Source organism: Cucumis melo, chromosome 12, assembly GCF_025177605.1.
Source record: "Cucumis melo cultivar AY chromosome 12, USDA_Cmelo_AY_1.0, whole genome shotgun sequence".
NCBI lineage: Eukaryota > Viridiplantae > Streptophyta > Magnoliopsida > Cucurbitales > Cucurbitaceae > Cucumis > Cucumis melo.
Window position 1 is genome coordinate 4,835,283 of NC_066868.1, and position 11,232 is coordinate 4,846,514.

At 27.9% G+C, this 11,232-nt stretch overlaps 1 protein-coding gene across 1 annotated transcript; it reads right to left on the minus strand.

The window, feature by feature from the left end:
- Positions 1-2,174: 2,174 nt before the first annotated feature.
- LOC103501836 (MLO-like protein 6) lies at positions 2,175-9,180 on the minus strand. Its single transcript, XM_008465553.2, has 14 exons — positions 8,822-9,180; positions 8,678-8,735; positions 8,316-8,575; positions 7,070-7,186; positions 6,904-6,964; positions 6,659-6,747; positions 5,723-5,797; positions 5,520-5,614; positions 5,008-5,057; positions 4,707-4,747; positions 4,410-4,619; positions 3,753-3,820; positions 2,944-3,004; positions 2,175-2,791 (listed from the first exon to the last, which is right to left on the minus strand). The coding sequence occupies exons 1-14, from the start codon at positions 8,942-8,944 to the stop codon at positions 2,357-2,359; spliced, it is 1,743 nt and encodes a 580-aa protein (XP_008463775.1). The 5' UTR covers positions 8,945-9,180; the 3' UTR covers positions 2,175-2,356.
- Positions 9,181-11,232: the final 2,052 nt, after the last annotated feature.

Here is an 11,232-nt window from a genome sequence, read left to right on the forward strand (position 1 = left end):
CATAATTGAATATGGACATCATCCAAGTTTGAGATAGACAACTAGACAACCTAAAATGGAAGATTTTTCAAAAATGGTAACAATAAGTTATACTATACATATCAATGCCTTTTTTTTTTTTTTTTTTTTAATTCTCTCTCTCAACTTGTCATTGTATTTTTGTTTCGTTTTATTTATAAGTTTTTGTTTCAATTTCGTTTACCAATTTTTAGTTGGACACGAATTTCAATTGTATCATAGGATGACATTAGGGATGGTAAAATCTATTGTTGGTCATTAATACACAATTCCAATCCAAATAACAAATACACAAATTTAGCCGAATAAACTTTTCCAATGTTTTATTTCCTTTCTTTCTGATCTTTATAGCTTTCTGTGTTTGTCTTCTAATTAATTTCGTTTTTAGTTCATTTAAATAAGTTCAATCGTTTTTAATTTGATTGATTGTTTTTTTTTATCATCCAACTTTCCAATTAGCTCATAATCTTAATATAACAATAGTTGTGATAGTTTTTTTTTTCTTTGAAAGAAATTGCTTTCAAATATAGGAAGATAAAAATATGTGTTAACATAGAAAAATTTTCCACGTGTTAATTTTTCACCTTTAGTTTGTTAGTCTACAAACTTTCTTCTCTCAATCTATAAGCATATATATATTGTTGTAATTTTATCTTTTTTCTCTACTTTCAATTGGTTCCAACTTGTCATATAGTTGGCCAAATTACCACTACTTTTATTGACATATTAAATGGAAAATGAGTTATTATGTGAGGCCTTGGCCCGAACAAAGGAGGTTTTGTCAAAGATGATTTTTGTTGGGAAGTTGTTCGAAGAAGCATGGAACATTCTGCGAGAAAAAATGACTCGAAAAGAGAAAGGTGACACGAAAAGAGACGCTCAAGCCTAAGTTCTATTATGAGAAGGCAAGCAACACGAAAGAATGGGGGGAGAGAACAAAGCACGTATCAAACATCAAGAGTTAGGCGTTCCGCATGATAAGGTGAGAAGAAGTGTCTACGCCTAAGGAAGTGGAGGCGAGGAAGCTAAGTGTCTTAACAGGATGATTTAACCACTTGCTAAGGAAAACAAATGTCTTTTACTTCCCAAGAAGATAGGGGGGTCAGATGATTAAAGAGTTTGTCTTTCCAAGGAGATAAGGTGTGCATCTCGAGGGAATGTCCAATCGCCGCTAATGGATAGCTTAAGTGTCGAGTCTGGGTTGGCTGCGCATGACACGATGAATTAAATTAGAGGACACATATAAAGCATGGAAATGACCCTTGAGTATGGGAGACTACTATAAATAGAACCAAATTCAAAAGTAAAAGATCGTTTGGAAGTATTATATTTCTAAAACAAAGAAGCCAAAGAAAAACCCAAATGCTAAACCGCCGGTCAAGAGAACTGCTTGACGAAAAGGAATCTCATAGCAGAGAAGGAAGGAGTGGAGACCAAGTAATTTTGTGGGTGATCCTTATGAATGTATGAATGTGGTGAATGACAAGATGAACTATATGTTTTATTGTGAATATTACAGTGTTTTGTTTTACAAGCATTGCTTGAAATAGATAATAACAAAATAGTCAAAGAGTTGTAAAATTTCGAAGTTATGCGACATAGTAAAATTTCGAAGTACTATGCGACATAGTAACAAAATAGTGGGAATAACTGGACTTCTTCTCTTTGACTTTGTCGCCTATAAGTACTATGCGACATAGTAAAATTTCGAAGGTTGTAAATTGTTTTTCTGCTGCAGAAAGTTGTAAAGGTCTCTAAGACTCTATGGAAGAACTTCACGAAAGAGACAAGAGTAAGAGTGGTTCTGCTCACTAGGTGTTCGGCACGCTATCTCACATGAGGTATGCACTGAATATCTAGGTTGCACACCCTCCATTTGGTCGCGTGGTATGACATTTGGAGCAGAACGTGACATACTATTAGTTCAAAAGATATTAATATTTAAGTTGAAACTAGAACTAAATAAAATGAATAAAATTTAAACTAAGCAAAAACTTAACTAAATACCAAATTAATAGTGTATAATATCTAAAACTTCTGTCTATTTTCTTAGGTAAATTTAGGGTTTTCAACCCTAATCTTCTCATCTTCTAATTAAATTAAGTTTTCATCACATTGATATATGTTATATTTCTTATATATAAGTGAAGCATTGATTTTAAAAGAATAAAACTATAACTGATATTGAAAATATTCTCAATGTCATCCTTATTAATATACATATACTACATCCGTTCCTACTAAATTTGCAAGGGAAATGAAAATTAAAAAATGATCATAATGATAATATATCGTACAAGTTAAAAAGTTCGAGATGAATGGCCTAAACGAGATTGTTTCATTCAACTCTATCAAATGAAAAGTCTTTGGGGCCCCCAATATGAATCTCATGTTGATTGCGGTTTCGGGATGGTTGAATCGGGTCAACTTGAGACGAACTTGAATCAACGGGATCTTTTTCATAACCTCCCATCTCGACATGGGGTTGTGAGGAAGACGAACCATCAACATGGCGAGACGGTGAGGGCGAATCATTGTCCCAACGGTCGGTGTCGAACCTTCTCGGTGAGGTGTGGAAGCTATCGACTTCACTCTTGTAGTGTCGGAGAAGGTGGACAGGTGACATGCTGTGAGTCGGGGTGGCGGGTCGGCTCGACATTGGAGTGACCGAACCGCGGTTGTGTTTGATGTGCTTTCGAGCCGAGTGGTACCAATTGCGAAGGGCCTCTGCCACTCTCTCGTTGAATATAGTTGGCTTCATTGTTGAACCCATCTATATATATTTATATACACAAAGACAAACTTTATTATAAGTTCTAGACTTTCAATTATTCTTTTTTAATCGGTTAAATTATATTTTCTAAAACTTTGAAAAGACTAAAATAAAATTAAAAAGTATTCATAGGAAGAGTATTTTGGGTTTACCTGAGTGACTAGTGCATAAAGAGGAAGAGTAACATAACTGCAAAGGATTTGTACAAGCACCCTGATAGATCATAATAAATATGAAAACAATCATGTTCAATATCTATATCAAAAGAAAAAAAACTTACATAAGAAAAATATGATTTCTTAAAATACATGTCTTTGCTTGACATATATATATATATAGCTTAATGTTATGCATTCATATATGGTAAACTACTTTAAATTATATGATAAAAAAATTATCTATAAATATTGACATAGTTCTACAGTATAAAACATATACTCCCCATAGTTTAAAGTTTCAAATCTTCCCTACAGTAAATCATCGTACTTTAAATATATATAAATATATAAGTATATAGTTCTAAAATTTAAAAATTTGTATCCATTTGATCGATCTCAACAAAAAAAATTGTAATAAAAAGTATGTAATAAAACTTTTTAATTTTGTGTATAATGCAACCTTGCATATTCAAAATTTTAAATGATTCAGTAGATAAAAAAAATTGAATTTTATGTTAATTAGACCTAATTTTTAATTTGTATCTAATTCGCTTACAAATTTTTCCAAAATATTGCATAGGTTTCAGACCTATTAAAGGTAAAATTGAAAATTTGACGTATTGAGTAAAAGAATTTACCGTTTTAAGGGTCTAATAAATTTGAAATCTAAACTTGAAAAAGTAAAAAAAAAAAAAAAAAGAAAAAGAAAAAGAAAAAATTCATTTAAGCTTGAAAAAAAAGTGTAATAAAATGGTTAAAATATCGGATACAATAAATATGCGACACTACATGGTTTAACTTACCCCATGGAAATTCTGATCACCACATCCTCTATATGCTCGTGGAAACAAGAATTCAACCCAAACTCATACTGAAATTAAAAAATATATTTTTTTTAATTAGCAATATAATATGTTTATATGACCAGATATCAAAAAGAAAAAATATATATATAAAATGTCCCATTATTCTTATCTAAAAGAATATAAATAAAAATGAACAATTTTAATACCCAATTAAATAAGGACGTTTCAAATATAAGAAAATGAGCCCAATAAAATAGGCCAAACTTTAATTTTTATGAAAAGCACAATGCTCAAATCAAAGACAAAAAAGGCAAAAAAAAAAAAAAAAAAAATTGAAATCCAACCTTTAGTTTTATTCTTTATTAGAGATGGATTTGATTCCCTATTTTATAAATAAAAAAACCATATTTGAGTTTTTTCAAACACATTTGAAAGGATAAAAATAGTTTAACCTTGGAAAAAAAATTGTTATTATAGATATAGTTTAGAAAATATGTAAGAAAAATTTGTCACATAGCAAAAGTTTGAATAATTTAATGGAATGTAAAATATAAGTATAAATGGAGATGCAACCTAAATGCTTTTTTTTTTTTTTTTTTAATAAAATTGGTAATGGAATTTAATATGGTTTATTAAAGGAGAATAGTAAGGTACCCAAGTCCAAGCAAAGAAAGCAACTTGGAAGGCATTTTGAAAGAGAACAAAGTTGATGAGATAAAGAATAAGACGAGGTCGATTAAACCAAAAAAGGTCATCCCCAGGCTCCACCACCGGCACGCCCTTCACTACTTCTCCTCTTTCTTGTATTCTTAGTGCCATTTTCGTTATGATCACTTGCAATTTTGTTCCAACCAACAGCAAAATCTGCAAGTAATTAATTAAAACATTTCATTCATCTTCTTCTTTCATTTTCCCACTTCAATTCTATGGATTTTGTGTAAAGTTTCTTACGATTAGTGGGATGAATGGAAGCCATAGATATGCCCTCCAACCTGTCATGTTCCACGAAATTCCACAAAAAGAAAATAATTTGTCAAATATTTTCTTCCTCTTTCATAAACCATCTTTATTTCTAACTTTTCAGAACATATATATGCAAATACTCATGTTCTACTAAAATAGGAGTTCTAATTACATTTTCAAACTTTTATCTTCGAACTTATGATAAATTTACAATATTATCATTTATATAAGTATGTATTTTACGAATGGCTTTTACAATTTGACATATATTTTAGTTGTTGAGTCTTACCGTGAGTGTTTGAGAGGAGAAATAGAACAGCAAAGAACCAAATTGGTGGGCTGCAAGGTTAACCCAACAAAAGAGTTATTGAACTCCAATATATGTTCAAGAAAGAGACCCAACTTTAATCATAACTTCCAAAAATAAAAAGAAAAAGAAAACTTTAGTACTGTTCCAAAAAGAAAAGAAAAGAAAAAGAAACGATGATATATGTCCTGATGAAATTGTTGTGTCCACAAAAAAAGGTACCCAGATATCCCAAAGTTCTTCCAGTGTAAACAAACAAAAAAAGAAAAAGCTAAGACACATATATTTAGATGTTATGAACTATGTCTAACAAGATATTATGATTGAACATGCATCTATATACATTAAAAAGATAAAATAAAAGTATAATTAAAAGATTAGGATCCTGAAATCAAAGGTGGGTCGAAACAAATGAAAAAAGAAAAAATCAATGCTAGACTATATATAGTAATGTAGCAAAATATTCCAATGAATGAATGATGCAAAAAACTGACCTGATTCCCACAACAACTTTGAAGTCTTCTTCAAGGGATCTATTAATGTATTTTTGAAAATCGAATTGTGTATGACTTTGAGGTGCTAAATGTGCCTGTAAATAAACAAAGTTATATTTATGGTAAAAAAACATTATATTATATTTGGATGAATGTCAAAGTTTATAATAATTAAGGAAAAAAATTAAAGGAATTATACTAACCATTATAAACCCATGTCTTAATGTCAAGTAATCAACTTTTGGAACAGATCTTACAAATTGTCTGAAGAAACAAACCTGTTCAAGTCAAAAAAAACCCCAATCAATTTTTTTTTTTAACAAAATTTAAAATTTATCAACTTAACTCTAATCTTTCTATTAGTGGTAAAAAATTTCACCACCGATAAAAAGTAATATATATATATATATATATATATATATATATATATATATATATATATATATATATATATATATATTTGTAATATAATGACTTTCATTGTATTTTGTTTTAAAGAAGTCTGTATGATAGAATTGAAGAACAGCTGTTATGGAAATTAAAAGAAAAATATGAATTATTTTGAAGGAATCCAATCTAATTTTATTTTATTAAAAAAAAAAGGGTCAAATTAAAATTGAAGTAATGTGAGAAATAAGGGATGATTAGGCGGCTAAAGTCATTATCCTAAAGTTGCTTATTCTGACCGTTATCATTTCAATTAAATTAATACCACATTCTTTTTTACAATTATTCTCCCCCTTTATATCTTTTCACTCAATTCTAATATTTTGAATTTAACTATCCTATCTGGAATCATCTCCATCTAGTTTTTCAATACTAAATTCTATACTTATTTATTCAAAAACATATATGGAAGTATTTAAAATAGTTTTAATATACACTCAAGATGAAAATGAAATTGAAACCCATATATTATTACAATACAAACAAAAGTAGTTCCATGATTACACATAAATTTGAGTATTAAATTTATACCCCTCATCCCTTCGTACGTTAAATGAAGAAGTAAACAAAAACCATATAATTGATTAAGAGAATTAAAAACAGTTAAAAATATTTATAAAATAGAGTAAAATTTCATATTAAAAAAAATGAATAAATATAAAATTAAAAAGAAGAAAGGAAAGGAATCTTACGATCCACATGAAGGCAGGATTTTTGGTCCAAAAGCTCAAATGTCTTCTCCCAAATGAGGTGTCTCTTGCAAACCTAAATCTCTCCGGATCTGTTCTCAAAACCCACATTTTTTTTTAAAGAAAATTATCATTATAATTTAATCAAATTGCACACTTTTTCGAAGTAAAATATTTAAATATTTGTGTTCTTAATAATGATTATAATTTAAGGATATAAGGGGATTTTAATTTTTTGTTAGACATACCATGTGAGAATTGGTATTCAGCAGTTTTGGTCTCTTTTTCCCATGTTTTCCAACTCCTCATCTGAGGTCCAAACAAGAGGGAATAATAATATAAGAGAAGGGTAAATAAATTAGTTATACATATACTAATTAAAGAAATGAAAGGTAATGTTAATCATAATATTACCTTAGCTCTAGCCAAAGCATAAGTTAGAACACAATACAAAACATGGAAAACAGCCAACACAAAAATGAAGATATGAAGTTGATGAATTCCTTCTGCTGAGATAAATGAAGCTTTACCCTGTAAGTAAAAAACACAATCAATCAATCATCATCCTCAATATTAATGTATACTTGAACAAAATTGTGAGAAATAACTTTGAGAAAGTTTCAAATCTTTCATAATTAATGTTTTTTTAGTTACTGTTCCAAGTGGAAATGGACCCTCAAGTTTGTTCATCTTACATCTAAACTATTGATTTTAATTATAAAAAAATGGTGGTAGGGAATTATTTTTGTACAATTTATTGTAATTCTAAAGTATGATATATCTAATTCTATAGGTAAGTTGGAGACTTTATAAATGTGATCACACAAACATTACAAGTTTGATGTTGTGCACCATTCTACATTTGGACATATGTGGGGTTTTTAATTCTTTTTTTTTTTTCAAAGAAAAAGTTATATCTCTTTTATCTTATCCAAAATTATTTTTTAAAAAAGAAACATCTTATCTAAAATGGTGTGGACATAAAAGCACAACCCTCCAAATTCTTATACCAATTTTATAATTTAAGCTCAATTAATGATTTTTTAAATTAAATCTATAAGCCTTACTTTCACCATATTGAAGCTAAAATTTATCTTATTTTTTCTATCAATTTCTTGAGCTTTTTTCTTTTCTTTTTTTTTTTCAAGGAAAAGAAAACTATCAAACGAAAACCGAAAAAAATAAAGGAATTTTTTCAAAAATAATAATAAAAAAAACTATTTACGTCAAATGAAAAAAAATTATTAGTTGATTTCTTATTATATTTTGTAAATAACTTTTCTAAAAAAAGTAATTTTTTTTAATGTGGTCAAGAATAAATACAAATATTTAAAATTAAATGTGGATTTAGTTTAACTTGAGCCTTTAATCTTGAAAATAAAAGATTGAAATATTTAACAATTATTCATTAAAAAAGCTTTCGAAACGCTTTTAAATGGTTTTTATCCAAATAATTGAAATAAAAACAACATTTTTATCCCAAATCAATCCGAGCATTTGTACTTAAAAAATCATTTAAAAATAGATTAACAAAAAAAAAACAGATAAAAAAAAAAAGTCAAAAACCGAACAGCTTCAAACGGATTTAATTAATGATATTATATATATTCTCAACTTGGCAAAATGGTGTGTTTCTTTCTTTCTTTTTTTGTTTTCATACCTTGGCAGCACATTTATCAGCTCCTCCCGCAGCGGCCAAACTCCGCCGGAAACTTCCACCATTTCCGACGAGATGAAGGAGTCTCCGGCGATTATGACCCAAATGTTGCACAGATTTCTCCATCTCTTTGTTCATCTCATCTTCTCTTTCCTTTGTACATGGATGCCAGGTTGCAGCTACATGTTGTGGAATACATATCTCCGTTATTGGTCCTTGCCCCACCGTCAGTAGCAATGATATAAATCCCAATAACATAAGCTCTACAAAAGAAAAAAAAAAAAAAAAAAGGATTATCATAAATTAATTAACCAATTAATTCTGTAGACTTTCTTCTTTTCTATTATTAATTATTTCAAAATTACCTGATTTGATCTTCTCTAATGCTTCAAATAACGCCCGTTTGTGTCTCTTCTTTAGCCACTGCCAAAAAGAAAGTAATAATATTGAAACCCCAGTTGAATTTTAAGTTCTCTTGTAATTAACTTTTCGAGTTATTTCTTCCTTACATGTCCGATAAGATGGAGACTATATTCGATGAAAATAGAGACGACGAGCAAAACAAAGCAAACAACGGCAACGGCCCATGTCGGTGTTTGCTCGAGCGACTTCCCACCGGCTGCCCCCGCCATAGATGAACTACTACGTCGGTCGAGCTAGCTAGCTACCTTCGATCACCAGATTTTTCTTAGGGGGGGAAGGAAAATATTGGAAAAGGATTTTTCTCAAATTGAACACAATGTTTTTTCAAGTGAGGAAGGAAAGGGGTAGAGGAACTATAAAGTCTTGATAAGGGTTATTATTATTAATATGTCAACTACTAGAAAACCAAAAATAATGTGAATGATATTGATATGATAATGGCAATGAATTGAAGCTACAAATATCTATATATATATATAAAGAAATGTTTCATATGGTTTTTGGAGAGAGAGAAAAGGGAAGACTTTGACTTTGAGTAATGATAATCTATAGTTAGGATAATTAAAGTAAAAGGTAAAACATAATATAATGACTACATACTCTCTTCTTATAATTAACATTTAAGTGTATTCCTAAACTATTTTCCCATTCCATTTAGACTTCTATTATATTTTCTTAAAAAAAAAGAGTTTATTACATTTTTTTTTCTCTTTTTAACACTTTTGTAACCTAACTTAGTCCTTGTTTATATGTCTGATTAAAAAATATTATTTTATTGAGGTTATAAATTAAAGTAACAATTTAGTATGTTTTTACTTGTTACTTTCTAATTAATTTTCGATGATTTAATTTTTTTAACTTTACTTGTAATAATTTAGTCATTATCATAAAAATATTGTTACAATCATTTTATGAATTTAGAAGTCCAAGCAGTTACATAAGGAAAATATAAAAAAGAAATTGGCACTTAGTTTTGAAAATCATCTTTTAGGGGTAAGATTTAGTTGTTAAAATATTTTAAAATATATAAAAAGGAATTGTTGATGTTTGGAATTAAAAGGTTAATGAAAATGTATTTAATTTTTATATTATTGTAAAGTTTGACCACGTAGCGTTGTTGATGATGATAATATATAATCTTCTTGTTCATACTATAATTTTGCGAACTATTCTTTTAATATTATTTAACTTGAATTATCTCATTTTTTAAACGGGTAACTAAATTAATGAAAGTAGCATTTATTGTAGTATCCAAATTAGATATTGTTATCGATTAAAATTATTATTTTTAAAAAATAGGGGTAAAAGATATTTTTTTGACAAAAAAAATAAAAAGAGAGAATTGTAATCATAAATTTTGACTCGAGATTTTTAGAAAAGTAGAGTGACCAAATTTGAATTTCTAAGAACTCATATAAAACCAATTGAACTCAAATATACCCTTTTTTTGACTCCTTCAAAAAGCCGTCCACTTACTAATAACTTATAAGCATCATGAAAAAAAGAAAAAAAAAAGATGAAATTTCATGTAATATTAATTATAATATTCAAATACTTAATTTTCAAAAAAATTAAAAGGAAAATAATTAGAAGTTGCATTGAAAATTGAGGAAAAAATAACTTCTCTTATATATATATATATATATAAAGACGAATTAAAAGAATAAATTGATCTATTTCAATTTTCTTCATTTGGAAAAGAAACGTTGACTTGATAAAAAAAAATATTCAATTAATATTATTTTGGTTTTCTTTGACTAATTCATATCAAAATAATTTGAGTTTGAGATTAAATCAAGACCGTCCACCACAGCTTCAGTCAAACCTCTAATTTAATTAACAAAAAATTATGTATGACCGTTAGTTACATCTTAAGATTTAAAAACCCAAATAATAATCGGATTAAACAATAATCTTAAATTTAGTTCTAATAATAATTAGTTTTTATTATTCAAATTATTAGCCAAATGATAGCAATAATAGTTTTCAAATAAAATAAGGAGAATATAATATGTGTATATGTTTTCCAATTTTGTATTGGAATGGTAAGAACTAAAATTAAAAAAAATAAAATAAAAAGATTAAACAAACTCTAAATGAGTATTATTAATAAAAGGGTATTTTAATCTAATAATTATAAGCGGTTTTTTTTTTCTTTTGAATTTATATTAGGACCAAATATTCTGTTTTTGACCAAAGACCAAACTTATCCTTTCCCTTTGGCTAAAAAATCATACTTAAACCAAATTTGAATATACTTTTTTGAGTTTATATTTATATTTTTTTCTTAAAATAAATAATAAAAACAAAAGAAATAATTAATTGACTCAGTCTTCCAATTGTTTTTCTAATGTGGAATCATTTTTTTGTGACTTTAGAGGGAAAATATTATTATAAAAAGAAGAAAATAAAACACACACATATGCAATATATATATATATATAATTTGTCTTGATATCTTTTGTATGGGAAAAAGACAGAATTTAGAAAGTAATAT

Bases quoted from the DNA above. Each gene is read 5' to 3' on its own strand.
- LOC103501836 (XM_008465553.2), bottom strand. From the start codon at position 8,944: ATGGCGGGGGCAGCCGGTGGGAAGTCGCTCGAGCAAACACCGACATGG. The intron at 4,748-5,007 runs GTAAGACTCAAC...GGAACATGACAG, and splicing joins TCTCCTCTCAAACACTCACG to GTTGGAGGGCATATCTATGG. The intron at 3,821-4,409 runs GTACCTTACTAT...TTTTAATTTCAG, and splicing joins CTTTCTTTGCTTGGACTTGG to TATGAGTTTGGGTTGAATTC.